This window comes from Cetorhinus maximus, chromosome 17 (genome assembly GCF_964194155.1).
Source record: "Cetorhinus maximus chromosome 17, sCetMax3.hap1.1, whole genome shotgun sequence".
NCBI lineage: Eukaryota > Metazoa > Chordata > Chondrichthyes > Lamniformes > Cetorhinidae > Cetorhinus > Cetorhinus maximus.
The window spans coordinates 101,610,833-101,636,074 of record NC_135895.1 but is presented as its reverse complement, the minus strand read 5'-3'; the positions used below and the strand labels follow the sequence as shown (position 1 = coordinate 101,636,074).

At 43.0% G+C, this 25,242-nt stretch overlaps 1 protein-coding gene across 2 annotated transcripts in view; it reads right to left on the bottom strand.

Annotated features, from left to right (window-relative positions):
- Nucleotides 1-3,024: 3,024 nt before the first annotated feature.
- Nucleotides 3,025-25,242, bottom strand: part of aspm (assembly factor for spindle microtubules) — an 84,836-nt gene continuing 62,618 nt past the window's right edge. For both annotated transcript variants that reach the window (XM_078561719.1, XM_078561717.1), the window contains exons 21-29: nucleotides 22,804-22,963; nucleotides 20,838-21,047; nucleotides 16,300-16,449; nucleotides 15,194-15,385; nucleotides 14,677-14,869; nucleotides 12,942-13,096; nucleotides 9,207-9,383; nucleotides 3,614-3,786; nucleotides 3,025-3,493 (exon numbers count right to left, since the gene is read on the bottom strand). In XM_078561719.1, the coding sequence (XP_078417845.1) occupies nucleotides 3,391-3,493; nucleotides 3,614-3,786; nucleotides 9,207-9,383; nucleotides 12,942-13,096; nucleotides 14,677-14,869; nucleotides 15,194-15,385; nucleotides 16,300-16,449; nucleotides 20,838-21,047; nucleotides 22,804-22,963 (1,513 nt within the window). In that variant the 3' untranslated portion in view covers nucleotides 3,025-3,390. The remainder of the gene's footprint in view (nucleotides 3,494-3,613; nucleotides 3,787-9,206; nucleotides 9,384-12,941; nucleotides 13,097-14,676; nucleotides 14,870-15,193; nucleotides 15,386-16,299; nucleotides 16,450-20,837; nucleotides 21,048-22,803; nucleotides 22,964-25,242) is intronic.

Genomic DNA, 25,242 nt, shown 5'->3' with positions numbered 1-25,242 from the left:
GTCAGGCACATTTAAAATAATGGGGAGAATTTTCTGCCTGTCGGGCGGGGCAGTCGGGAGCGGGGTGGAGCCAATCGTCGCTTGCGATCGGCTGAGCTCCACCATTTCGCATGGGCGGGCCGATTAAGGCCTGCCCAGCGTGACGCACGGCTGGTAGTGCGCAGCGCTACCTGTACGGGTGGGGCGGAAGAGTCGGGGCCTGCACTCTTTCGCACGTGCGCCGAAAGAGCGCAGAAACCTCCCTGAGGTAACTCTGTGCCTCAGGGAGATTAAGTACGTAATAAAATTCATAAATAATAGTTAAAAATTATTTAGACATGTCCCCTCATGTGACAGTGTTACATGGGCTGGGACACGTTTATGAATTGTGCAAAAATTATTTATTTATTTAATAAACCCTTCAGGAAAACTCATCCCGCCCGTGGGTGAGGTTTCCTGAAAAACGCGAAGGCCGCTTGGGCTCTTCACCTGCCCGCCAACCTTAAGGTTGGATGAGCAGCGTTGATAACTAATTGTTTTTTTAATGGCCTTAATAGGCTGTTGACAGTTCGGCAGGTGCGTGCCCGCCGAACATATCTAAATGATGCATGCTGACGTCGGGACGCACGCCCGACGTTACCACGCATCATTTTACGCGTCGGCGTGCCAGGCCCACCCCCACACGCTGACGTCAAAATTTTGGCCAATGTTTCTATTGTTCTAAAATACTAGGAAACGGATGAGTGCACAGAACGGCTGATCAATGGAATTACAATCGTATCAATATGAAAAAGGAATTTATACAAATCTGAAAATCATTTTATAATTATTCGTAACATATATTACATTGGATCTGCGTTTTAAAAATAACGTCTCAGATTATGCAACAATCTTTCAGTACTTATATCGTTGCCTTTTTACCAGATCACCAAAAGCAGCTACACCTTACTTAAATGTAAAGCAAATTTGATGAATTGTTTATATTCTTTACCACATGCCATTTGTAAATACATCAAGTTTTAAAACAAAACGAATGCATGTTTCATTCAATAAGCGTTTATCATTTTAATAGCTGTTCAAATTACAGTATAGATTCAGACAACATTCTTACCAACTTTTTTTCTCTATAGAAAGATAAGAAATATGGCAATTTAAATGTGCAGGTGTAAATAATTCACTTAGTGCTTTATATAGGAATGTTCGAAAGTGTTTTTGATCATTTGCTTAAAATAAATGCTTTTCATGCTCAAAAGGTCATTCAAAAATTCATGAAGGCAAAAGTAGACATTAAATTTTGGACTATTTTATATAATTGAAGTGTCTGTATGAATGGGCTGTACTTTACCAGCCCTCTGGACACAGGCTGAGATGAGAGGGCTGATAAAATGTCAGTGGATGGTGCCGGGATGGGAGTCTGACATCTCCCTGCTGCCATGGCACATTATCAGTAATGGGCTCTCAATGGCACGGCCACCCTCTGGGTAGCCAATTCATTGCCGCTCCCCACAACATTGGGAAGTGGTGGCACTCCAGCCGCCAATGTGAGGAGACCACCAGGAAAACCCTTGCAGCCTCCCATCAGGGTGGGATGGGGGAGGCCCTCCTTTATGACTACGGCATGACCCATGGGGGGGGGCAGGACGGGGTAGGGGGGACTCGCTGCTAGAGTGCACACCCCTACTCAGTGACCATGGCCTGCCTGCCCTCTCCTTCCTGCAGCTTCAGCAGCGGTCACCTCGAACAGTGGCGCAGCTGAGCTGCCAGCCCCAATTGTCACCAGTAAAATGCTGCTCAAAATCTTGTTGCCTGCTTTCTGTCTCGGCAGCTGTCTCACCTTTTCAGAAGATTCAGCTCATCCTTTTCCTTAACATCACAATGGCACTGATCCATGTCAGACCAAGTACTATTCATTCCATATCTACTCTGAAGTTTTATTAAAAATTCATACAGCATTACTGGTAGGGCCAATGTTTATTTCCCATTCTAACTTATTTTTAGAGACAAAGGTGGTGAGCAGCCTCTTAAATCACTGCAGTTCATTCAGTGAAGGTGTTTCCACAATGCTGTTAGATAGGGAGCTCTAGGAAGTTGACCCAGTGACAATGAAGAAATGTCAACATATTTCCAAACTGGGGAGGCGAGGGTTGGATCCAGTGATGTTCCCATACACTTGCTGTGCTCGTTCTACTAGGCGGTGGCATTTGCAGGTTTAGGAGGAGCTGCTAAACAAGTTTTGGTAATTTGCTGTAGTAAATACTGGCATTGAATGCCAATGGGAGGTGTTTAGGATCACAAGGATCTTCCTTTGTGCTAGGTATAGCCCTAGTCCCCTCAGTTTTACACGGACTCCTTGATGTCACACTTGGTCAAATGCTTCCTGATGTCAAGGAGTCATTATCACCTCATCTCTAGAATTCAGCTCAGGTCTATATTTGAATCAAGGTTAAATGAGGTCTGGAGCCACTTGGTCCTGAGCATTAGTGAGGAGGTTATGATGTTTAAGTGCATCTTGATAACAACTTGTTGACAACTTCTTCGGTCACTTTGCTGATGATTGGGAGTGGTATAATGTAATTGGATGGGTTTATTTTGTCCTGCTTTTTTGTGGTTAGGGGATGCCTAGACAATTTTCCACAATGAAAGGTCAATGTCAGTGTTGCAGTTGCATTGGAACAGCCTAGGTAAAGATGCAGCTTGTACTGGAGTTTGGGACCGTCCAAATGCAGTGAAAAGACTTTACTAATAAATTATTGTCCTTGTGTAATATTCTAGAGAGACAAAGAGAACAAGCAGAGATAGCAGTAAACTCTAATCCAACATGTAAAACCCAAAAAAGTGTTGTATTTATTCAGCTAATTTATTTTTACAAAGCACATGGTACTTTCTAAATTAGTCTTTGCCTACTAACTACAATGGAATGACCTTGTAATACAAATTGAAGGAATGGGTCTGTGATAGTTTCATGTGCATGATGTTTTTCCCCTCCTCAAAATGTTAATATAATTCAGCAAGGTAGCTAGAGAAAAAAATTGATGTGACAAAACATTTCTGTATTGCTCATTGCATACAGTATTGTAAAAATTTATTTCTAAATTGTAATAAAAACCAAGCTATGTAGACTGTACAAAAATATTAACAAATTCAACCAATTCATTTCAAAGACTGTAAGAAATAATCCACAGAAATAATTTTGTTCCCACATGTTTTTCAGATTAGAGGTGGAGAATAATCTTTCATCATGATATTTAACATACAGAGGAAAGATGCATGTGAAACCAAACCAAACTTAACAACATTGACAAACAATATACAATGAATACAATTGGATAAGGTTTAAGAATTTGTTTTTTCATACACATTTACATGAACATTTATCGAAAAATTCCACTATTATTTTCCATTATTGACGTTTTAAGTAGAAATTCCAAGTGTATCCACAACCAACTGAATGGCTTTCAGAGGGTCTACAATTTCTTTCACATTGTCTCTCCTTAATACCCAGTCTGGATTTAGTCTGCAACACAGAAACAAGAACAAAAGCTCAGGATAGTGTTATAGACAAACAGGAAAATAGAAAAGGGAGTGCAAGAGAATGATGATGACATAATTCAAAGGTGAGAAAATGGTTTCTTACTTAGAAACTAATCTTGTTCGCACAGGTGTAGCTGGAATATATGAAACACCATTGCAAGGGGCAGACATCCGCAACTTAACATTTATTCTATCTATATCCATCTTGTGTTTTCTCACAGCTAGCTCATAAATGCTACGGATACGATCCACTGCTCTGGGCAAGCTTCGCACCTCCTGAAATCAAAATCCACCATTATATAGTGCATCAGATTAATCCAAATCCCCATTTCTATTCTCTATTGTGGTGGGGAAAAAAAAGGAGAAATCAACAAGAAATTAACCATGACCCAATTATTTATTCTCTGCAAATACAATTAGTCTCAGCAAAATTAGCTAACAGAATTGCCATTTTATGCAGATAAAATAAAGTACATTGTTGACATTAATTTCAGAATGTAGTCTTTTTAAATCTACTTATTATATTTGTGTTTTAAAACACAATGTCCTTTTAACAGATGTAAAATTGTATGATCGCAATCCTTCTATCTAACAAAGCCACAGATAACACATTCAATGATTGGAATTATCATTACAGTCAAATATCTCCATGATCGTCGTATACACCAATAACTCACTGTATCTTCAATGTGAAGCGAACACTTTTTTACATTCTTTCACGGGATGTGGGTGTCACTGGCTAGGCCAACATTTATTGCCTATCCCTAATTGCCCTTGAGAAAGCAGTGGCAAGCCACCTTCTTGAACCGCTGCAGTCCATGCAGTGTAGGTACACCCACAGTGCTGTTAGGAAGGGAGTTCCAGGATTTTGACTCAGCAAGAGTGAAGGAACGGCGGTACAGTTCCAAGCCAGGATGGTGTGTGGCTTGGAGGGGAACTTGAGAGCGGCATGCATCTGCAGCCCTTATTGGTGGTAGAGGTCGCAGGTTTGGAAGGTGCTGTCCAAGGCGCCTTGGTGAGTTGCTGCAGTGCATCTTGTAGATTGTACACACTGTTGCCACTGTGCATCGGTGGTGGAGAGAGTGATTTTGAAGATGATGGAGGGGTGCCAATCAAGTGGGCTGCTTTGTCCTGGATGGTGTTGAGCTTCGGGTGTTGTTGGAGCTGCACTCATCCAGGCAAGTGGAGAGTATTCCAACACATTTGACTTGTGCCTTGTAGATAGTGGACAGGCTTTGTGGAGTCAGAAGGCGAGTTACTCTTGCAGAATTGCCAGTCTCAGACCTGCTCTTGTAGCCACACTATTTATATGGCTAGTCCAGTTCAGTTTCTGGTCAAAGAGGTTGTTGATAATGAGGGATTCAGTGATGGTAATGCCATTGAACATCAAGGGGAAATAGTTGGATTCTCTCTTGTTGGAAATAGTTATTGCTTGGCACTTGTGTGGTGCCAAATGTAGCTCATCATTTTGCGACCCAAACCTGAATGTTGTCCAGCTCTTGCTGCGTTTGGACATGGACTGCTTCAGTAGCTGAGGAGTCACAAATGGTGCTGACCATTGTGCAATCATCAGTGAACATCCCCACTTCTGACCGTATGATGGAAGGAAGATCATTGATGAAGCAGCTGAAGACGGTTGGGCTTAGGACACTGAGGAACTCCTGCAGTGATGTCCTGGCGCTGAGATGACTGACCTCCAACAACCACAACCATCTCCCTTCGAGCTAGGTATGACTGTAACCTGTGGAGAGTTTTCCCCCCAATTCCAAGTTTTGCTAGGGCTCCTTGATGCCACACACGCAAATGCTGCTTTAATATCAAGAGCAGTCATTCTCACTTCACCTCTTGAGTTTAGCTCTTTTGTCCACGTTTGGACCAAGGCTGCATTGAGGTCAAGAGCTCAGTGGCCTTGGCAGAACCCAAACGGAGTGTCAATGAGCAGGTTATTGCTGAGTTAGTGTCAATTTGCTGATGATCCGGTGGTATTTGGCCAGGTTGGATTTGTCCTGTTTTTTGTGGACAGGACATACCTGGGCAATTTTCTACATTGTTGGGTAGATGCCAGTATTGTAGCTGTACTGGAACAGCTTGGCTAGGGGCGCGGCTAGCTCTGGAGCACAAGTCTTCACTACTATTGCCAGAGCCCATAGCCATTTCAGTATCCAGTGCCTTCAGCCGTTTCTTGATATCACGAAGTGAATCAAATTGGCTGAAGACTAGCATCTGCGATGCTGGGGGCCTCCAGAGGAGGCCATGATGGATCATCCACTCGACACTTCTGGCTGAAGATGATTGTAAATGTTTCAGCCTTCTCTTTTGCACTGATGTGCTGGACTCCCCCGTCATTGAGGGTTAGGAAATTTGTGGAGCCTCCTCCTCCAGTTAGTTGTTTAATTGTCCACAACCATTCAGGACTGGATGTGGCAGGACTGCAGAGCTTAGATCTGATCCATTGGTTGTGGGATCACTCAGTTCTGTCTATTGCATGCTGCTTAGCACACAAGAAGTCCTGTCTTGTAGCTTCACCATGTTGACACCTCATTTTTAGTCATGCCTAGTGCTGCACCTCGCATATTCTCCTGCACTCTTCATTGAACCAGGGTAGTTTGAAGAACCAGGCTGGCATGTCATACCTGCATTGTCTGCATATTAGTTGAAAATAAAATTATCATTTGCAATAATCTGATGGCTACATGATTTGCAATCATTATTCTCAAATGTGACAAAGTCTAAGATTTAGTGTCAAACAAGTCAGCGTTTACAACAATCACATTTGATATTCAAATGCAAAAGACAGCTCAAGTTGAATTTTACAGAACCCCATTTCATTAGAAGTTGTCACCAGACACTTACTTGATCTAAGTGATACTCAAAGATCCCTCAGGGGCAAGTTATCACAGACATCCACAGCTCTAAGGATGTATAGATGCCAGAGTTGCTTTAAGGTCAGCGGATATTGAAGCATTAGGCTAGGAGCTATTTAAAGTGCTTCAGATTTCAGATGATCCTCTTTGCCGCCTGTGCATGGTGGGATAGATCATGATACTCGTGTACTAACATTGTTGAATCATGGAGACCAACATCCACTGATCTCTAGCATTTATGTATTTTAAAATTAAGTTCTCCTAGGCAGCATTGCTTAGAGCTGGAATTTGCTTATGTTGGAGCACAAATTGAACCCCATAGTCAGTTATTCACCAATGAAATATTTATAAGCTAAAAAAAGTACCTGTCAGCACAAAACCAATGGAAAAAAATTTTGTGGGCTGAGCTTAGTCAAATGAGCTAAATGACAGTTTCTTTCAGGCTTGCTGTAATTAATTTGCCACAGGAGCAAAGCTCATAATTATAAGGAGTAAGAGAATGTGGGGTAGAAATTTCCCCATTGGTGGGGGTTGTGCAGGGGCGGGCACAGACCCGATTGGCGCCCCCGATCGGTCTGTGCTGCCATTTTATGTGGGCGGGCCAATTAAGGCCCGCCTTAATTGGCCCACACGCGAAAGAGCCTCCTCAGGGAGATTAGTTTACCTTCCAAAAATTTTAATAAAGAAACAAAAATATTTTAAAACATGCCCCAGCTCATGTGACAGTGTCACGTGAGCTGGGACATGCCAACGAACTTTAATGAAAACATTTACTTAATTTATAAACCCTTCATGAAGCCTCATCCGGCCTGTGGATGAGGTTCCATGAAAAATGCGAAGGTCGCCTGGGCTCTTTGCCTGCCCAACAACCTTAAGGTTGAACGGGCAGCTTTCTCAATAGGCTTAGTTAGTTCATTAATGGCCTTAACAGGCCTTTGACGTTCAGCAGGCGCACAGCCGACTTGGCTGTGTGCCCGCCTAACTGAAAATCTAAATGACACGCGGTGACATTGGGACACACGCCCGACATCACCCTGCGTCATTTTACAACTCGACAAGCGGGCCCCGCCCCTACGTCAAAGATTCAGCCGATGGAATTTATGCAGTGAATCTTTGCTAGTTATATAGCTTTTCCTCATTTGGTGTATATTGTAAATGTTTGGTGTAGTTGCAATCACTTTTTCTGTAAAAACTGCACATGTCAACTCTTCTAACTTTCTTCAACAGAGCCAGCAGGTGTGGGGCTGTGCAGATCAGGAGATCGCCAGGTTGATCCCTAATGTGTGATGATTTCATCAATCACAGTTGGGAGGATAGCAGGGGTGCTACAATTGACTAAGATTGGAAGAAAGTGTGGTAGAAAGTGGAATGATGAGAAGAGACATTTTTAAAAAGGCTCCTCATTACAATCTAATTCCCCTCTATGGCAAACAGGACTCAGACTCATAGATGTTTAGAGCACAGAAGGAGGCCATTCGGCCCATCGTGTTCTGCACCAGGTAACAAAAATCTGACCCATTTTCCAGTGCTTGGCAACTTGAGTGAATATATAAATACTTCTTAAATGTTACGAGAGTTTCTGACTCAACCACCCTTTCAGGCAATGAGTTCCAGACATCCACCACCCTCTGGGTGAAAGAAATTCTCCTCAACCCTCTTAGCTTTCTACCTCTTATCTTAAATCTATACCCCCTAGTTATTGAGCCCTCTACTAATGGAAAAAGTGCCTTCCTATCCACCCTATCTATGACCCTCATAAATCTTATACACCTCCATTAGGTTCCCTCCCAACCTTCACTGCTCCAAGGAAAACAACCCCAGACTATCCAATCTTTCCTCATAGCTCAGACCTTCCATCCCAGGCAGCATCCTGGTAAATCTCCTCTGCACCCTCTCAAGTGCAATCACATTCTTCCTATAATGTGGTGACCAGAACTGCACGCAGTACTCCAGTTGTGGCCTAACCAGCATTTTATACAGTTCCAGCATAACCTCCCTGCTCTTGTATTCAATGCCTCGGCTAATAAAGGCAAATATCCCATAAGCCTTCTTATCTACCTGCCCTACTACCTTCAGGGATCTGTGGATATGCACACCAAGGTCCCTCTGATCTTCAGTACTTTCCAGGGTCCTAGTTTGCCTTGTTAGCCCTCCCCAAGTGCATTGCCTCACACTTATCCAGGTTGAGTTCCATTTGCCACTGCTCTGCCCACCTGACCAGTCCATTGATATCCTCCTGTCGTTTCCGGTTATCTTCCTCACTATTTACCACCCTACCAATTTTCTTGTCATCCGTGAACTTCTTGATCATACCCGCTACATTTAAGTCCGAATTATTTATGTACATCATAAACAGCAACGGTCCCAGCACCGAGCCCTGCTGAATCCCACTGGAAACAGACTTCCAATCACAGAAACATCCCTCTACCATCGCCCTCTGCTTCCTGCCTCTCAGCCAATCAATTCAGATGATGCTCTTACATAAAATAGCCTGCCTCTATGCAAAGTTGGGGCTCATGCATGAGGCTTAGCCAATTTGTAAATTACCAGAGGGTAGCTGGCAGCATGGCCAAGTGTCAATGCATTTGAGAGCTGAGGTGGCAAAGTAGGAGTAAACCCAATTCAAATAGAGGCCTATTGCATAAATTCTGGTCTGGCGACTATGCTTTTGCAGTCTATTCTTTAGATTAATTGTTCCACAGTATTTGTATTAAATATCAATTATGAAGCAGGACAGCCAGTTGCCAAATTAAACATCTTTTTCAAACTGATGTGCAAATTTGTCTATAACTAAAAATTTTACAACATACACTTGAAGATGCATTTACTCACCAACGCCCTCTTTGAATCCTTTGACAGAAGGGCCAGTAAACAGCAAACCTTAGTAAAAATGCTGCCACACTTGTCTGATGTTTTGTCACCAGCTTTCCCTCTGTACATGTGCAACAGGTCGAGTAAGGTATTAATGGAATTGTCCACTTCGTACACCACTGCAGAGGTTTTCTGATACTGGAGATCATGAAATCAAAACTCAATTTTAGTCATTCATAGCTAAAATTAAGCTAAATCCTTATGTTGAAAACAAGGAAAGAAAACCATAGAAAGGAACAGCTAATTTACAATTACTTGGCGCAAAACAGAAAAACCATCCACTATGAGGGAGGTGGGGTATGAAGAAAAGAGATTGTGAGATGCAATGACAGATTCCTGTTCACCATCAGCACCTATTGAAGGTATACAGCTCAGCAAAATCCTGAATATTAATCCAGTGGAATGTGTGAACAGTTATCATCCAAGTCCTCATGGTGTCAAATAAAGAATCTAAAATGTTCAGAATAAGCCTGTCTTTTCCAACGTGAAATTTTTAAAGACAGAAAACGTTAACTGTGATTTGTAATTGGACCTGTTTGCAGTTGAAGATGAGACTCAAAGGAATCATCAATCAGAAAAGGAAAACCATGCACCAGACCAACATATTCGAGGTCACATAGTTGAAATATTGCGAATGGGCGTAATTCAATAAGTGTCATTAACAGCAGAAACCAAAGACATTCCAAGTACGATACAAGAGGGGTCCTATGGAAGGTGAAGCAGATTAGATCACGTGTACCATGTGAGGCTGTTTTACCTTGCTTCAGATACAAAAAGAGGGCATAGTCTGCACTTGAAGCAGGTAAATTCAAAAATAATCTTTGGAAACACTAGGGGAGATTTTATGGAGCCCACAAAGGTGGGAAATGCAGTGTGCGGGGTGACTGAATTAGGTGGGAGCTGAGCTTGTGTTTCCCTGATGTCACGTTGAGATGCAGAGATTAAGTCAGCAGTGTGTTTATGGCATGTCGGGCCTCATGCTGGCCTGGGAGAGGTTCCCACTTATCAAACATTTGCATGCCATGAATACTCATTGACGCAAAACTTTTATAATTACATTCTACATTTAAGATAAAATTAGCGGCACATAAGAATCTTGTGGCACCTGGTTCATACTCATTTATAAGTGGCATGCACCAGTCAGCTTTGTGCAGTGGTGTCTAAGGTCAGTGGTTTTCTTTGCTGAATTCTATGGCACAATGGAGGGGAGCAGGAGAATGGCAGCTTGTATGAAGGCTCGAGATTGGCATGGACAAGTCGGGGTAGGGGAGGTGGGGTTAGGATCATCAGGTTTGGAAGAGGGAAGGGCCTGACATCCTTTGGTGGGGGGATGTGTGAGTAGGTGGTGGGAACAAGCGTGAAGGTGACAGTTTCTATCGCAAGCCTTACAATGACCATTCTGCAATGTCTCCAGGAGCACGTGGCATGCCAGGATTGGGGATCGAAGTGAGAGGAGCCCAGTGTGTGGTGGGTGGAGCTTTTGTTGAAGACCACGGAAGGAAAATCTCACTGCTCATCTGTTCTATGGATGAAATCCATGGACACACATATTCTCTCAACAATGTCTCTCTACTTCACACTATTCAATTGCTGGAGTACCTATGAGTCACCTATACCCAGGAGCAGGAGGAGAGGGTATGACAAAGGCGAGCTCTTGCTGGTCAACAACAGAGGTCGTATTGCCAGCAGCAGGCAGCACCAGAGGGGAGGGCTGGTCAGGTTGCTGTCATCCAGGGAAGGCATTGTAGAGGAAGGGCACTGGCGTTTGGCAGCAAAGTTGTGGCCGTGATGTAGAGCCTCCCTTTTTGTCCAGGAGGCTCTTTTATAGACTGTCAGTAGCTGCAGAATTGTCAGCGGGTTTCACCAATGAAGAGCTTCCTCCGCTGCAGAAATGCACATTTCCCTTGCACGCCGTCTGCACAGATTTTATTTAGAATCGAGTGGAAAACAGGAAAAAGCAAGAGAGCGGAGTGGCGTACAGTTCTGGTTACACCATCAAGAATGGCATGCCACAGTTAAAATTCCACCCATTATTTCTGTGAGCAAGTTATCAAGATATAGACCAGGTTCCACAGAAGCTGGATGCAAACAGTACTGGTTGATTCTTAAATGCAAAGTGGATGGATTTCTTTCAGGTGATATTTTGGGCTACAGTATGAATAATGAGGCATGATGCATGGTAAGTGTGGCATACTTGGGGACAACAGGTGACTGGAGACAGGGGGTAGAGTTTTTATATTAGTGTCAGAAATTCCAGGTCAGTCCATTTCCCGATGTTGTATTACCGCATGCTCATCATATTTTCACCACATGGTATCGGGGCTGCTGCCTCCTGAAGCAGGCCCCAGATGGGAACGGAGGCAGCAAATGTTGAGTCAGGCAAGTAACAGGGCCCACATTCATTCACTCAGACATCGACCCAGTTCTGTACATGAGTGTTCTGCACCATCGTTCTCACCCCTCACACCCAATATTCCCTACATAGGCAACAGAAGGCCTTCCGCTCCACTGCTTCAAAATGGCTGAATAGATGGCTGGATTTTGAATCAATGTAAAGGTTAAAGTACCAGGTTCAAATGATACATCTTAATAGTGCTGAATGCATGGGGCCATATATCCTCTGAAGAAAGTACTCCAATGCATCTGAACACTTTCACAATGCTGGCCAATTTAATGGTCACTTATCTTTAAAGAATAAAGCCCTATCTTCAAGCACTGCATTAAAAATATGCTTAAATTATCATAAAACATCTAATTATGACATGTCAAGCTGGCAACATCTTTTAAACTTACCTGTCGAAAAGTTCCCGACTACAACAGGCTTCCCCCAAGGTTTATGAACTGATGACCTGTAGTATTTCACACAGGCTTCAGGAACCTACCCGCTTCACCAAAGATCTCAAACTTAGGGGAATTGGCTGCTCTACGTCTTGATTGATATTTAATACAAATACATTTAAAAGGCTGAACCCGACATCACTTTGGGTGCATGTCAGGTTGCAACCAGCCATACATCCCATGCCAGTCAAAATGGCGTCCAGCAGGAATTGGCTGGGAACTTCAAATTTAAGGACCCCTCAAATCCATTTCAGTCACTTGATGCGGGTTTATCCAATGTCGGGAAGGCCAAATCCAGCCCATTGTTCCCAAAGCCTCCCAATACCCATGTTTCCCTCACCTCAATTTTGGGTCAATTGTAGATCAAACGATAGCAATTGATCACTATTAATCAACTCCTCCATTACCATTATATCTTGCAATTACCAGGATGGTAGAAGGTGAACTGGACAGACCATAGTCTTATGCAGCAAATCTACTAATAGTAGCTCTTCTGTTTAAAATTAAGGTGTATAACTGAGAAAATATGTTTGGTTGTTTAAAATGTTTTTGTAGCCAAGCCCCTCCAAAACAAAATATGACTGTTCCAAGCAGGAGGTTAGCTCCAGTTAAATAATATTTAAGTACACAGGGCAATTAAAAATGTATTTGGGTGGAGGAATGTACACAATTATAACTTGTAACAAGTCAACTATACACCCACATACAGAGTACTAATTTAGATTTAACATATTTATTTCTTTACATCCGTTACAAAACAGGAGGCTACCCACACTATTACCCTGAAGAACCTCACTGCCTTTTTGAACACAGGTGAGAATTTTGTAATGGGTTAATGCCATTTAAAACAGATGATACCTTTGAAAGGTTGAAGAGAACTTGAACTGCACACTTAATGACATCCATAGAAGGCACACTGCGGTTGCAACTTCTGATCAAAATTAAGATAATAGGCGTTGCTCCACTTCGGGCGAGATTTTCACAACAAATGGAAGATAGCCTAGTTGCAACCTCTGAAAAGAAATTAACAAATGATTCATGTTAAAATTATGGGATGTTTTGTGGCTAGAATTAGCAGGTACCTTTATGAAATTAGAATTAAGGTCAATATCCACTTGAAGAGCAGTTTTAAACAAGGAAAAACATTTTAAGAGCACTTGACAGAGAAGACAATGAGCAAACATCCCATTGCAAACTACTGCCCCATCTGCAACCTCCCTTTTCTCCCAAAAGTGTTGTCACCTCTCAACTCAGTGCTCATCTTTCCAGCAACCAAGAGGTTTGAACCTCTTCAATCAAGTTTCACCCTCTGCACTAGCACTGAAACAATATCAATCAGTCACAAATTACATCTTCTATGATCAGGATGTTCTGTCACTCTTTATTTTTGACCAGTCTGCCGCCTGACACAGTTGACCCCATCATCTTTCTCCAGTGTCTCTCTTCAGCTGTCCAATTGAGTGGGACAATCCCATCCGGTTCCACTCTTATCTTTTCAGTTGTAACCAGAGAATCTCCTGTTGAGCTGGAAGTTGGCATAGGTCATATCAGATAAGCAAAGCTCAGAGGTGATCAAAATGTAGATCAGCATGTTATCATCAATGGGATAAAGGCTGGTGCCAAAGCAAGCAGCTTTGCAGAGGTGGAATTAAGCATGGATCATGATGGATAGAATATGGTAATGCAGATCTGGTCTGGATTTGACAGAATGCTAAGATTATGCACAGTCCAGGTGAGCAAAAGGGTGGGAAATGAGCAGGGCTCACCAGGGAGAAAATAATGGTTTCAATTGCTCCAATGTTCAACTGGAGAAGTCCTGGTTCATCTAGAACCTGTTGTCAGACAGACTGTCTAACAGCAGAGTGTTGGTTGTGAGTGCAATCAGCATTCCATACCATCAGATGATATAAGAGTAACAGTAGAACAATGAGAGAGAGAGGACCAAACATGTATCTTTGGGAAACTCGGTTAGTGACTGTAGTAAACTGTTGCTCAAATAGTGTAATGTATTGAGCCTCACTTATAGCAAATAAAAACTATCGTTATCAATATAGCGTCAGCTTCAGAAAACTTGGAAATAGTTCAAAAAAGACTGTAGAGCTCATTAATCAAACTCTCCATTGAAAGAGGTATGTTAACATAATGGTTATGTTATTGCACTAGTAATTCAGAGGCTTGGACTAATGATGCTTTGAAATGCTGTAAAAACCCAAGTTCATTAAAGCCCCTGAGGGAAGGAAGCAGGTAGCCCTGGGCTGGGCTACACATGGCTCCAGTGCCAAATCAGTGTGGTTGACTCTTAACTGCCCTCTGGTCTAGCAAGCCACTACTAGAGATTCAAGAAGCAGCCCCATCACCACTGCCTCAGGGCAACAAGGCACTGGCAATAAATGCTGCTCTTGCCAGGATCCCATCTTTTATAATTATATCCAAGTCCCACTCCCGCAGTATAAAACTAAAATAGATATAGCTACAGTTAACCTTTCTCTGTGCTCCAACGAAAGACTCAATTAAAACTAACCTTAATAAATAAAGTGCATTGTCAGTTAATCTTATTGTATTGCATAAATGAAGAAAATGGAAATATGCAAACCTAAATGCTGTAAAGCTGCAAGAATGTGAGAGAAATGTTTGAACTTCAGAATGTAATCCAGAGCTACAGCAGTCCTGTTACACAATTTCTGCTCATCAGTGCTGTTCTGATTAGCCTGTTTAATGCGGCGTCTGATAGTAATTATTTGAGGATTGTTGGTTTTCTTGCGTAAGCAATATCCTTTCCACAAAGCCTACAAAATTAGAAATTTATTTCAATATTTTCTTTGACAAATAAGTGAATCATTCCAGTAAACTTCAGTTCTATCAAGATCATATTAAAGTGCATTTATAAAGCTCAATATTTCAAGTGTACCGTTGCAAATCGGCATTACAATAACACCACAATTGATTTTAAATCAATATATATATATATACAGTCTAAATGATATTTTACAAACTCCAAAAATAACCAGAAAACTAAATTATATGAATAACCTTTCTTTCTCATAAGTTGCTCAGATGCAGCAAATGCTTAAACTCATTTCAACAGCCAACCACAATTAAAGTTTGAGTACCTGTATTTTGACAATTCCACTGTGAAATCTTTGTTTCCGAGTTCTATAAATAAAACGCCTCACAACTTTCTGAATTACAACAGCAGCTCTGTGACGTCGTATGAGCCAAACCCTCACAGTTCGCTGTACTACAATGATCTTCTGACGATCATCAAGGTATCTGCTGCGTTGAAGACACGTTCTGAACCATCTCTATAATGAAATATATGCAACAAATAACCACCTCAAATCAGTAGGACAATCAAAGGGGCCTTTAACACCCACTCAGTCAGAAATGGATTAGGGAACAGCTTGACAAATACCAAAATAAATTTTGGGTTAAATAGTTAAAGCAGGATGGGTAGACAAGTTGTTATTCAAAGTAAATGGGGTAATGTTGTAACAGGAGCATACCAGTCACTATTTACCAACCACAAACTGGTAGCAGTAACTTAACTGAGCAGTAGCAGCAGGTTTGGAGTTAGTGCTACAAATTGAGTCAGAAGATTGTGGGCTCAAGCCCCAACCTATGATTGAGTTCAAAAATCAAGGCTGACACTTAGGGGATGCCACATTGTTGGAGGTGCCATCTTTCAGAAGAGTGATCAAAACAAGTCTTCTGCTTGCCTATTCAGGTAAAACATAAGATTCAAACATCCTGGTCAACACTCCTTGCTCAAGCATGACCACCAAAAACAGACTTTCTAGTTTTAAATTCATTTTCTGTTTTGGAACTTTGCTGTGTACAATAAGCTGTCACATTTACTACATAACAGTGACATTACTCATGAAGGAATCCAACGGATATTAAATGCTTTGGGAGATTTGAAGGCATTACAATATTACATGAAAGTCATTTTCTCAGTGGATTAAATATTTTTGTTCAATTGTAACAATTTTGAACGGTGAAATGACTTGTAAAGACTCAAACAATAATAAAAAAACAACGGGGAATAATTACTCTAGTCAACATGAGATATTGTAAACATCTAGATTACTTTTAATACACAGTGACCTGAATAATTCTTCCTCATCAACATGTTTAAACTTTCAGCTTTTTAAGAAATGCTGTTTTAAAATTCTAATTATCTGGATTGACCTTCACCCTTTTCATATTTTTTTTTTACCTGGATACAAATGACAGAATTGATCTTTTCTTTCGCACATTTAAGAGCCCTGTATCGTCTGTACGTTCTTTGAATCTTAAAGGCACAAAGGTGGTGATAGACAGCAGCAGTAAAACGAAGCTTCTTTTGTGCCAATTTTTGCTCAACAAGCTGTAATTGAAAAGGAAAAATAAATAAATCATGAATTAAAGTAGTTACATCACCACAATAAAATAGGCATTCGTAGCATTACAATTATTAGGTAAAAGTCAGATTTCTAAATTTGAATATTGAATAGACAATTTACACCTGTGACACAGCCTATCACACATGATCCTTGTGGAACAGAATATATATTCAAGTAAAAAAAAAAAGCTTGAAACTCATCACATTTTTTCACTTCGTAACTTAAGCCTCTTACACAGGCAAATCAAATACACTTATGCTCAAACAATCCACAAGGAGCTGATGGTTTAAGGGCAGTAATGACTTTCACAGGTACTCTCTCAATTCCCAGTGCCCTGAATGCAAGCGATTGTAGCTGTATCTTTGCTGTTGGATTTGAAACGTTATGAAATTTCCTTTAGACACTGCTGTGGGGATTTAGTAGAATTTTTTCTTTTATTCAGCTAACTAATACCAATTCTGAGCTTGAGCTCAAGATTTACATTTCATTTAGAGCCTCCTCTCCTCTTCTCCCATCCACCAATTCTAGCCTTTAACACAATCTTAATAAACCTCAACTGAAGATTAGAGATAAAATGTAATGCTAACACATTTTAAGATGACTGCATTGCTCAGATTTCCTCTACAAACTAAGTCAGTCATTGATTTCTCCCTGCCTTGCTCCCATTATGCCGCCTAAATTTTTCGATCAACTTTGAAACAACTGTGGATTAATTAAGGAAAGCCAGCATGGATTTGTTAAAGGCAAATCATGCTCAACAAACTTAACTGAGTTTTTAGATGAGGTAACAGAGGGTTGATATGGTGTATATGGACTTCCAAAAGGCATTTGATAGTGTGACAGGTAATAGACTTGCCAACAAAGTTGAAACCCATTGAATAAAAAGGGACAATGGCAGCATAAGTGATGGTGGAATAATGAGAAACAGAGTAGCGGTGAAGAGTTGTTTTTCAGACTGGAGGATAGTATATAGTGGTGTTCTGCAGGGGTTGGTATGATTCAATTACATTCTAGTTTTCAAATATGGACACCAATACGGCAATTTTTCGGCGCTGTACAATCTTTGGGTCAGCGCATGGGCGCAACAGGCAGGCAGGTAGGACACATTTGTATAAACCTCATCCACAGGCGGGATAACAGGGCTCAGTGGGGCCGCGAGTGTGCTCTGTCAAATATTGATTTTTCAAAGTTACTGATACTTGCCTGTGTGATCTGCAATACTTCAAAACATATATCAGCTGCTTGGACTGGACTCTCAACCTTCAGGTCAGCACTCTGCAGTGAAGAATCTTTTTTGGGCCTGCAGATTTCAGGAAACTTTTCCTTAGCCTGGGAATGGGAGCTGAACTCTCCACTGGAGGCACCTCCTCTGAGGAGGAAGAGAGGGCTAGAAGGGGGTGGACGCCAGGAGTGCACATTCAGCCTCCAGGGGAGCCACTTTTGGGAGGACAGGCACAGACACAAGGGTGCAGGGCCAACAGATAGTCCAAGGCAGAAGGGGCCGCAGAAGACGCCACTATCCCGCTGCCAGGGTAGACAGGTGGCAAAGAAGCTACCTCAATATGTCTAAGGTACAGTGTCGAAGGAGGCTCCTCTCTCAAGGGAGACAGTCAACTATATCTGTCAGGTGATTGGGCCTGAGATCTCCGCGAACTGTGTGGGTGAACGCCCCATGCCAGTGGCTCTGAAGGTCACAGCTGCCCTCAACTTCTATGCCTCTGGCTCCTTCCAGGGGTCGGTGGGTGATCTTTGCGGTGTCTCCCAATCAGCTGTCCACACTTGTGTCAAACAGGTTACAGGCACTCTGTTCAGGTGTGTATTGACCTTCATCCACTACCGTTGGGACCAGGCAAGTCAGACACAGCGAGCCAGAGGTTCGCAGCGATTGCTGGCTTCCCCCCCATCCAGGGTGCAATAGACTGCATACGTGGCCATCAAGGCACCAGCAAGTGAGCCCGGTGCCTTCGTCAACAGGAAGGGCTTCCACTCCATGAACATGCAGATAGTGTGTGACCACAGGATCCTGATTCTACAAGTCTGGGCAAGGTACCCAGGCAGCTCCCATGATGCCTGCATCCTCAGACACCCCCAGGTACCAGGGCTCTTCAGTGCTCCAGCCCGGCTGGATGGTTGGCTGCTGGGTGACAAGGGGTATTCCCTCAGAAGGTAGCTCATGATGCCTCTCTGCCATCCAAGAACAGAAGCTGAGCAGTGGTACAATAGTAGCCACGCCTCCACAAGGGCTGTGGTGGAGAGAGCCATCGGCCTTCTCAAAATGCGCTCAGGGGGCGCACTCCAGTACCCCAGATCATGCGTCGCTGATAGTGGTTACATGCTGCGCTCTCCACAATCTTGCGCTGGAAACGGGGGACGCTGTGGACCACGAAGATGTCAACGCAGTGGCTGCGGCTGCATACGATGAGTCCAGCAGTGAGTCCAAGGATGAGCACGCACGGGGAAATGCTGAGGGGATAGATGTTGACCCGGGCATACTCCAGGGAGGCAGGGACACCCGGGAGGCTTTAATCCAACGAACCTTCAGCTAGCACACTACATATGGGCCTCTAGGACAAGCCTGGGCTGCAGGCTCTATACTCGATACCTGAGAGCAAAATCTGTCTGGATAGGAACATTAACTAAGGGCCTTGTTAATAAAGCTGAATGTCCCACAAATCACTCATAACATTATTGGTAACCATTCACCTGCAGGAAGAAAAGAGGCACCCTCAGTCATGGCGACATGTCTGAATTTAATATTATAACAAAAGGAACTTAAGAAAACAAAATGACAAAGGTGTTAAAACATCACACCAACTCATAAAGACCTCACTCTGCGCCAACAAAAAAGCACCAGTGATAAACCCGTGGCGTGCTTAAGGTGCCTTATGTTTACATTTTCAGGTGCTATGTCTTGGTGCTGCCCCCTCGCTGGGAGTGGCATCTGAGACAGCCTGCACACCCTGCTGTCCTCTTGGCCTCGATGACCTTGGCAGCTGTCCTCTGGCCCGTGGAGCCTGTGCTGGCCCCGCCTGGGAGGGATATGCAAGTTCCACAACTGGCATCTCCCCAGTCGTCGCAGACTCATCGGATGCAACGGTCACTGGCAGAGGGGTGGGGGAGCTGCCACCCTCATCCGGAGCGCCCTGAGAGGAGCCCGCAGAGAGTACAGGCAGCTGCTGCGCCGACATGAGGTCGCTTCAGACCTCCCTGCTCACCGTGGATGGATGGGCACCGAGCAGGGAAACTTGGTGCCCAATCCATCTCCCACACTGGCACTGACCAGCTGAGGTCAATGCCGATGTGAGGGCTTGCCGGTCCTAGCGCATCCCCAGGAAGCCATGATTGGCCTCCTGGAGGAGCCTCTCCTCAAGAGTCGCCACTCTCTCCATGGAGGATGCATGGCGCTCGGCCATTGCATCAGTGATGGTCCGTGTAAGCTCCTCCACCACGGACACCAAGCCAAGCACAGCCTCATGTATCTCCACCAGATCCTCCCACACACCCTGCTGCATTTCCGGCATCGCGGATGACTCCAGAGACACATCATCATGCACCAACTGAGCATGTGCAGTCCTCCAACTGCTGGTACCATCGGCATTCTCTGTCTCTGCCAGCTCCTCTAGCGACTGTGAAGTGCCCTCACCGCTGTGCCCTGGGACACTAGCCGATGTTCTAATTCCCACCAAGGTGCTAGCATCTGCGCTGGTGCCTGCCTGGCAGAGATGGTGAGACGTTGGTGAGTCTGAGAAACTTCAATTACTGATGTTGTTTTCCTTAGAGAAGAAAAGGGTGAGAAGAGATTTGATAGAGGTGTTCAAAATCATGAGCAGTCTGGACAGACTAGATAGAGAGAAACTATTCCCATTGGCAGAAGGGTCGATACCAGACATAAAGTGATTGGCAGTAGCACCAAACACAACATGAGGAAAAACATTTTTATACAGCGAGTAGTTACGACCTAGAATACATTGCCTGAAAGGGTGGTGGAGGGAGAATCAACCATGCTTTCAGAAGGGAATTAGATAAGCACCTGAAGACAACAAGTTTGAGGGTGACAGGGAAAGGGGAGGGTAGTGGGACTAGCTAAATTACTGTTGTAGAGAGCCAGCATAGGCTCAACAGGCTGAATGGTTGCAGCACAGATTAGACCATTCTATGATTCTAATCTTAGCAAAGAGAGAAAAATGCAGCACTAAGTCATCATTTTACTCATTATGCATCTTATAAAAGTAGAAGTCACAGTATGTATTTTCTATAGAGAGCCAAATATTTTGGGAGGTTTATAGAGTGCTAATTATGTTTAAAATGAGCTTCAATAAATTAGAACTCATTCAAAACTTGCATTCAAAACATGCAGTTACTAAAATCATACCTTTTTGCGAACAAGCCATCCACGGCACATGGATTGCAAGAGAATTACAGCCTCTCTGATTCTTTTGTATTTCACGTTTTCAGCTTTTGCAAGTTGCCATGTTCTGTAAAATCTTTGTATAAACATTGCAGCCATTCTTTGCTGAAGAAACTTCTTTCTTTGATTATAACTTCTGTATGCAAGCTGAATTTGACAGGCAGCTTCATGTTTCTGTAATTCCAATAACAGACAGTAAATACTGGTGGTATAATAATTTTGCAGTATGTAATTTGCTCCAGCAACTTAACTTTTGAAACTGAATTTCAAATATTATTTGAAAACACTACTATAGGACAGCTGCAAAGTAATTTATCAGCATTCTAAATATTTGGGATAAATGGGCTATGCTTTATGGACCTACTGAAATTCTTTGAAGAAGTAATTAAATTATTGAATGTGGAGTGTAGAGGATAGTGTTAAACAAAGTTCTCAATCTGAGAAGGAGTAACCAACTATATTCCAGAGATCTCTTTTGGAACCTTTGTGTTTCACAATATTAAAAGGCAGTAGCTGATGGCAAGGCTGTGTTGAAAGGCAATGAGTAGAAAGGAAATTTTAACTCAAGAAACTTGAGCCAAATATGCAGATGTACTGTACATTTTATCACACATAAACATGATGGTATGCATGGATTGGGGAAGGTGGCAGAATGACCTGTATACGTAGAGCTGCAATTACAATAGACAATGCCAAATGCAATGAGGCTTACATTCCCAAAAGGAGAAAATGCAGGCCATTAACAAAAGGTACTCTGACAAAAGATTCACATCTAATTCACTGTCTCTACCCACTCCACATAAAGGACCAAACCCAATCATCATCATCCCTTTGTTGGAAGAAAATGGGCAATGTTAGCTATGATCAGGATAATATTAGCTATGATTTGAAGTTTCCAAAGTCAATGTTCAAACAAAAAGGCTGCAGACAAAATTGGACATTGTACCCTAACCTTGATCTTCCTTGGGTGAGTGTTTGAATAGCTTTCAGTTTAAGGGTTATGCAAAGCATTACCCTGTCTTTTCCTTCTCCAGGTACAGACTGGCACTCTTAGTTTTTGAAACTGTTCAAGCTCATTTTACCTAAGCATTCCCAGATGTAAAAGAAGAAAGACCAGTTTAATCCTAGCAATTTAGTCTGAATTTGAATCCTAGTACCAGAACTACGATGAAAGTATAGGTCTAGAATTCTGTACCCCAGCACAACGGAAATTAGCCAAACCACTGAAAGATTATTGCAATTTTAAGTTCAAGTTACAGCCAGCGTAACTAGAGTGTCCGTGAACTTTAACATGTTTAAAGGAACATTATGTTGGGAGCTGGAACTCCCATAAAACTGGCCACACCCCTAGATTAAAATAATGAGCATGGAGAGTTTTCACTGATTGAAGAGCTTCCTTGAAGAGGCATAAATTAAACTGGGTGTTTTTTGACACAATTTAAGTTTTAAAAATATATTTAATTTACTAAGGAACAGACTACTGAGCATCAAAGATACCAGTAAATGATACTGCATAGTGTTTAAAAAGTAATTTTCAGTGTTTTAATATGAGGTATTCACAGGTAGTACACTAGAAACTTACCGTAAATGCTTACGACTTGAAATAAACCCATTTTCAACAGGATTAATAAAGCTGCACCAGGTTAAATACACCTCTCAAATACTTTTTGAACTAAATGGGGGTGGGGGTGGTTGGGGGAAGCAATTATGTTTTATCACACCGCATTGGTTCAGGTATGATTTAGATTCATTTGTATGGAAATGTATTTAAGCTGACACTTGAACTTTGGAAAACCTGCAGTTTGTGCCTGGGTTGTAGATTGCACCCAAAGTGAAATTCTTCCCCAATATGTTTACACTAATTACCCAATTACAAATTAAGCCAAAAAGATGAAGAAAATGCAGTAGATTATTCCAGAAAATAGGCTACCCTGATCAATTGTTTTCTGGTTTTAAATCCTTTCCAAAAGGCCTGGATTTTGATTGCTGCCATTGTTTTTCTTAAGTTTTCATGCTGCAATCTCCTTGTTGCAATAGTCATTCTCCACCTTTGCTGAATAATGATTGCGGCAGCCCGGATCTTTAAGAACCTATGGTTGTGAAATATGAAAAATTAATTTCACCAAACTATATTGAAAAAAGGAAAAATTTAAATCAGGAAGCATAAGCAGTCAGCTCCTATACCTACAGCAATATAAGATTTTTTTTGCTCCCTGGAATGTTATTCCTTGCACTCAATGGGTGGAATTTTCCCAAATTTGCACTATGTTGTAGCAGTTCTACCCACCGGCCACGATGGTGGGTTTTCACGCCGTATCATCCCGAACCCACCCCATTATTTATGCACTCCCAGGAAACACTCCATTTCCAAAATCCAGCTACAAGCACACACCTGTGCTTCCAGCTCACTACTGCTACACAGAAGACATGGCCCTGAAACTGAAGAAGACTGCAGCCCCCTGGTTCAATGACGCGTCTCTCAAGCGGCTTCTGGATGCCGTGGAGGCCTGCCGGAACGTCCTCTACCCACTCTGGCGTAGGATGGGCAGTAACAGCACTAACACGGCTTGGGAGGCGGTGGCAGTGGTGGTCAGTGCCAACGCTCTGCAAAAGAGGACAGCCACCCAGTGCCGCAAGAGGATGAATGATCTCTTTCATTCCGCCCGGGTAAGTGACTCATTTCATCACTCAACTCTCACACTCATAAACCCATCACGCATCCACAGGGCCCACACTTACTGCTGTTTCAAGGGACATCGCCATTCACTCTCTCACTCCTAGTGTCATTGTCCGCATCCTGTCCATGGGGCCACTCAACACCCACACAGGCCAGGCATACTTGTCATCTGGCCTGGCAGGCATCCTGCTTACACCTTCTCCATCCCTATCCATGCAGGACAAGCTGACACACAACAAGAGAGAGAGGCTGCAGACCGGTGGCCGAATGCCCGAAATCAAGGTCCTCACGGGCTTTGAAAACAGAGCCATCCAGCTGGTCGGCGAGGATCCGGACTGGTCCTGTGCTGATGGGGAGGTTGGTGCTGCTCTACCAAGTGAGGATCCAGCAATGCAACATCCATCAGACCACCATGCTATGAGTGATGTGTCCTATTTCACAGGCCACTGCCATGCACTAATTATCTCTCCTTGCTTTTGCAGGCGCATCTGCCAAATAGCCGGCAGTTTCCATGACCCAGGGCCTCCAGTTAAGCCCCGAAGAAACCTCTGAAGAAGAATCTGGAGGCACCCTCCCTGAAGTTCCATCACAGCGCTCACTCACACCCTCAAAAGTTGCCTCAGAAACAGGGCTGCACTTAACCCCTGCTCCTCCCCTCGCCACCAGTCGGCACTTAACCCCCAACCCCTCGGTGCCCCTGGAGCCTGCAAAGCAACAGGTGACCCTGGCAAGCTCTGCAGAACGTTGCTGTGCACTCACCTCCAGTTCACGTAAAGTGCAGGCCGCCAAGTGCACGTTGCCTCTGTGCTATTGTGAAACACGCTGGCGTGCTTTCACGCCAACGGGACAGACAATCCAGCGGGGATGCAAGAGCCTGGCGAGATGGCCTGATAATGATAGGCTGATGTATTACAATGAGGTTCTCGACGACCGATGGCGGGAAACGCGGCCTGTTGGCGGGTTGAGCAGACAATCACGATCTACCTTCCCACTGTCGTGAAACCAATTGCGCCAAATTATCTGCTCATGCCACCTGTACGCCCACTGCCAGCTGGTACAGAAAATTCCACCCAATGTGGCAGATGAACATTTTCCATTTCATGGACTGTCAGCTAACACCATCTGCTCTGTCTCAAGTTCTGAATAGCATCCTCTACTGCACCAATGTGGCACTTCTTTCATTTCCAACACTAAGCATGATATATACTCGGGTGAAATTGGCAAATGGTAGGGCAATTGTCTGCCTTTTTGTGCTCATAAACCTACGTCACTAGGAATTGGATTAAGATTGCCCAAATTGATTTTATATTCAGAAAGATGAGATTTTCATCCTGAGGATTATTATTCATTAAAAACACATTCACTGGTCATTTTTTCTCAATAATAATGTTTATAAATTCCCCCTCTTTAAAGCTTTAGTGCAGTTTCTACACTTTTCCTTCTTCCTCATGCGCTAACACAAATTAGTTTGCCCTTTTTGTTGCAAATTATTCTTTATTACATCACAGTGAACAAATGACATTTACTCAGTTTGAATTGTATTTTGGGAAGCATGACAAGTATCAGTGATTTGTAACTAACATTTTGTGAGAAAATGCATTGGCCCGGTTTTTTGCTGTTGGCAAAGGGACGGTATTAGCTGTTGACCTTGATGAAAATTGCCCACAAAGATTTAGTGGGCTGTGTGGCATC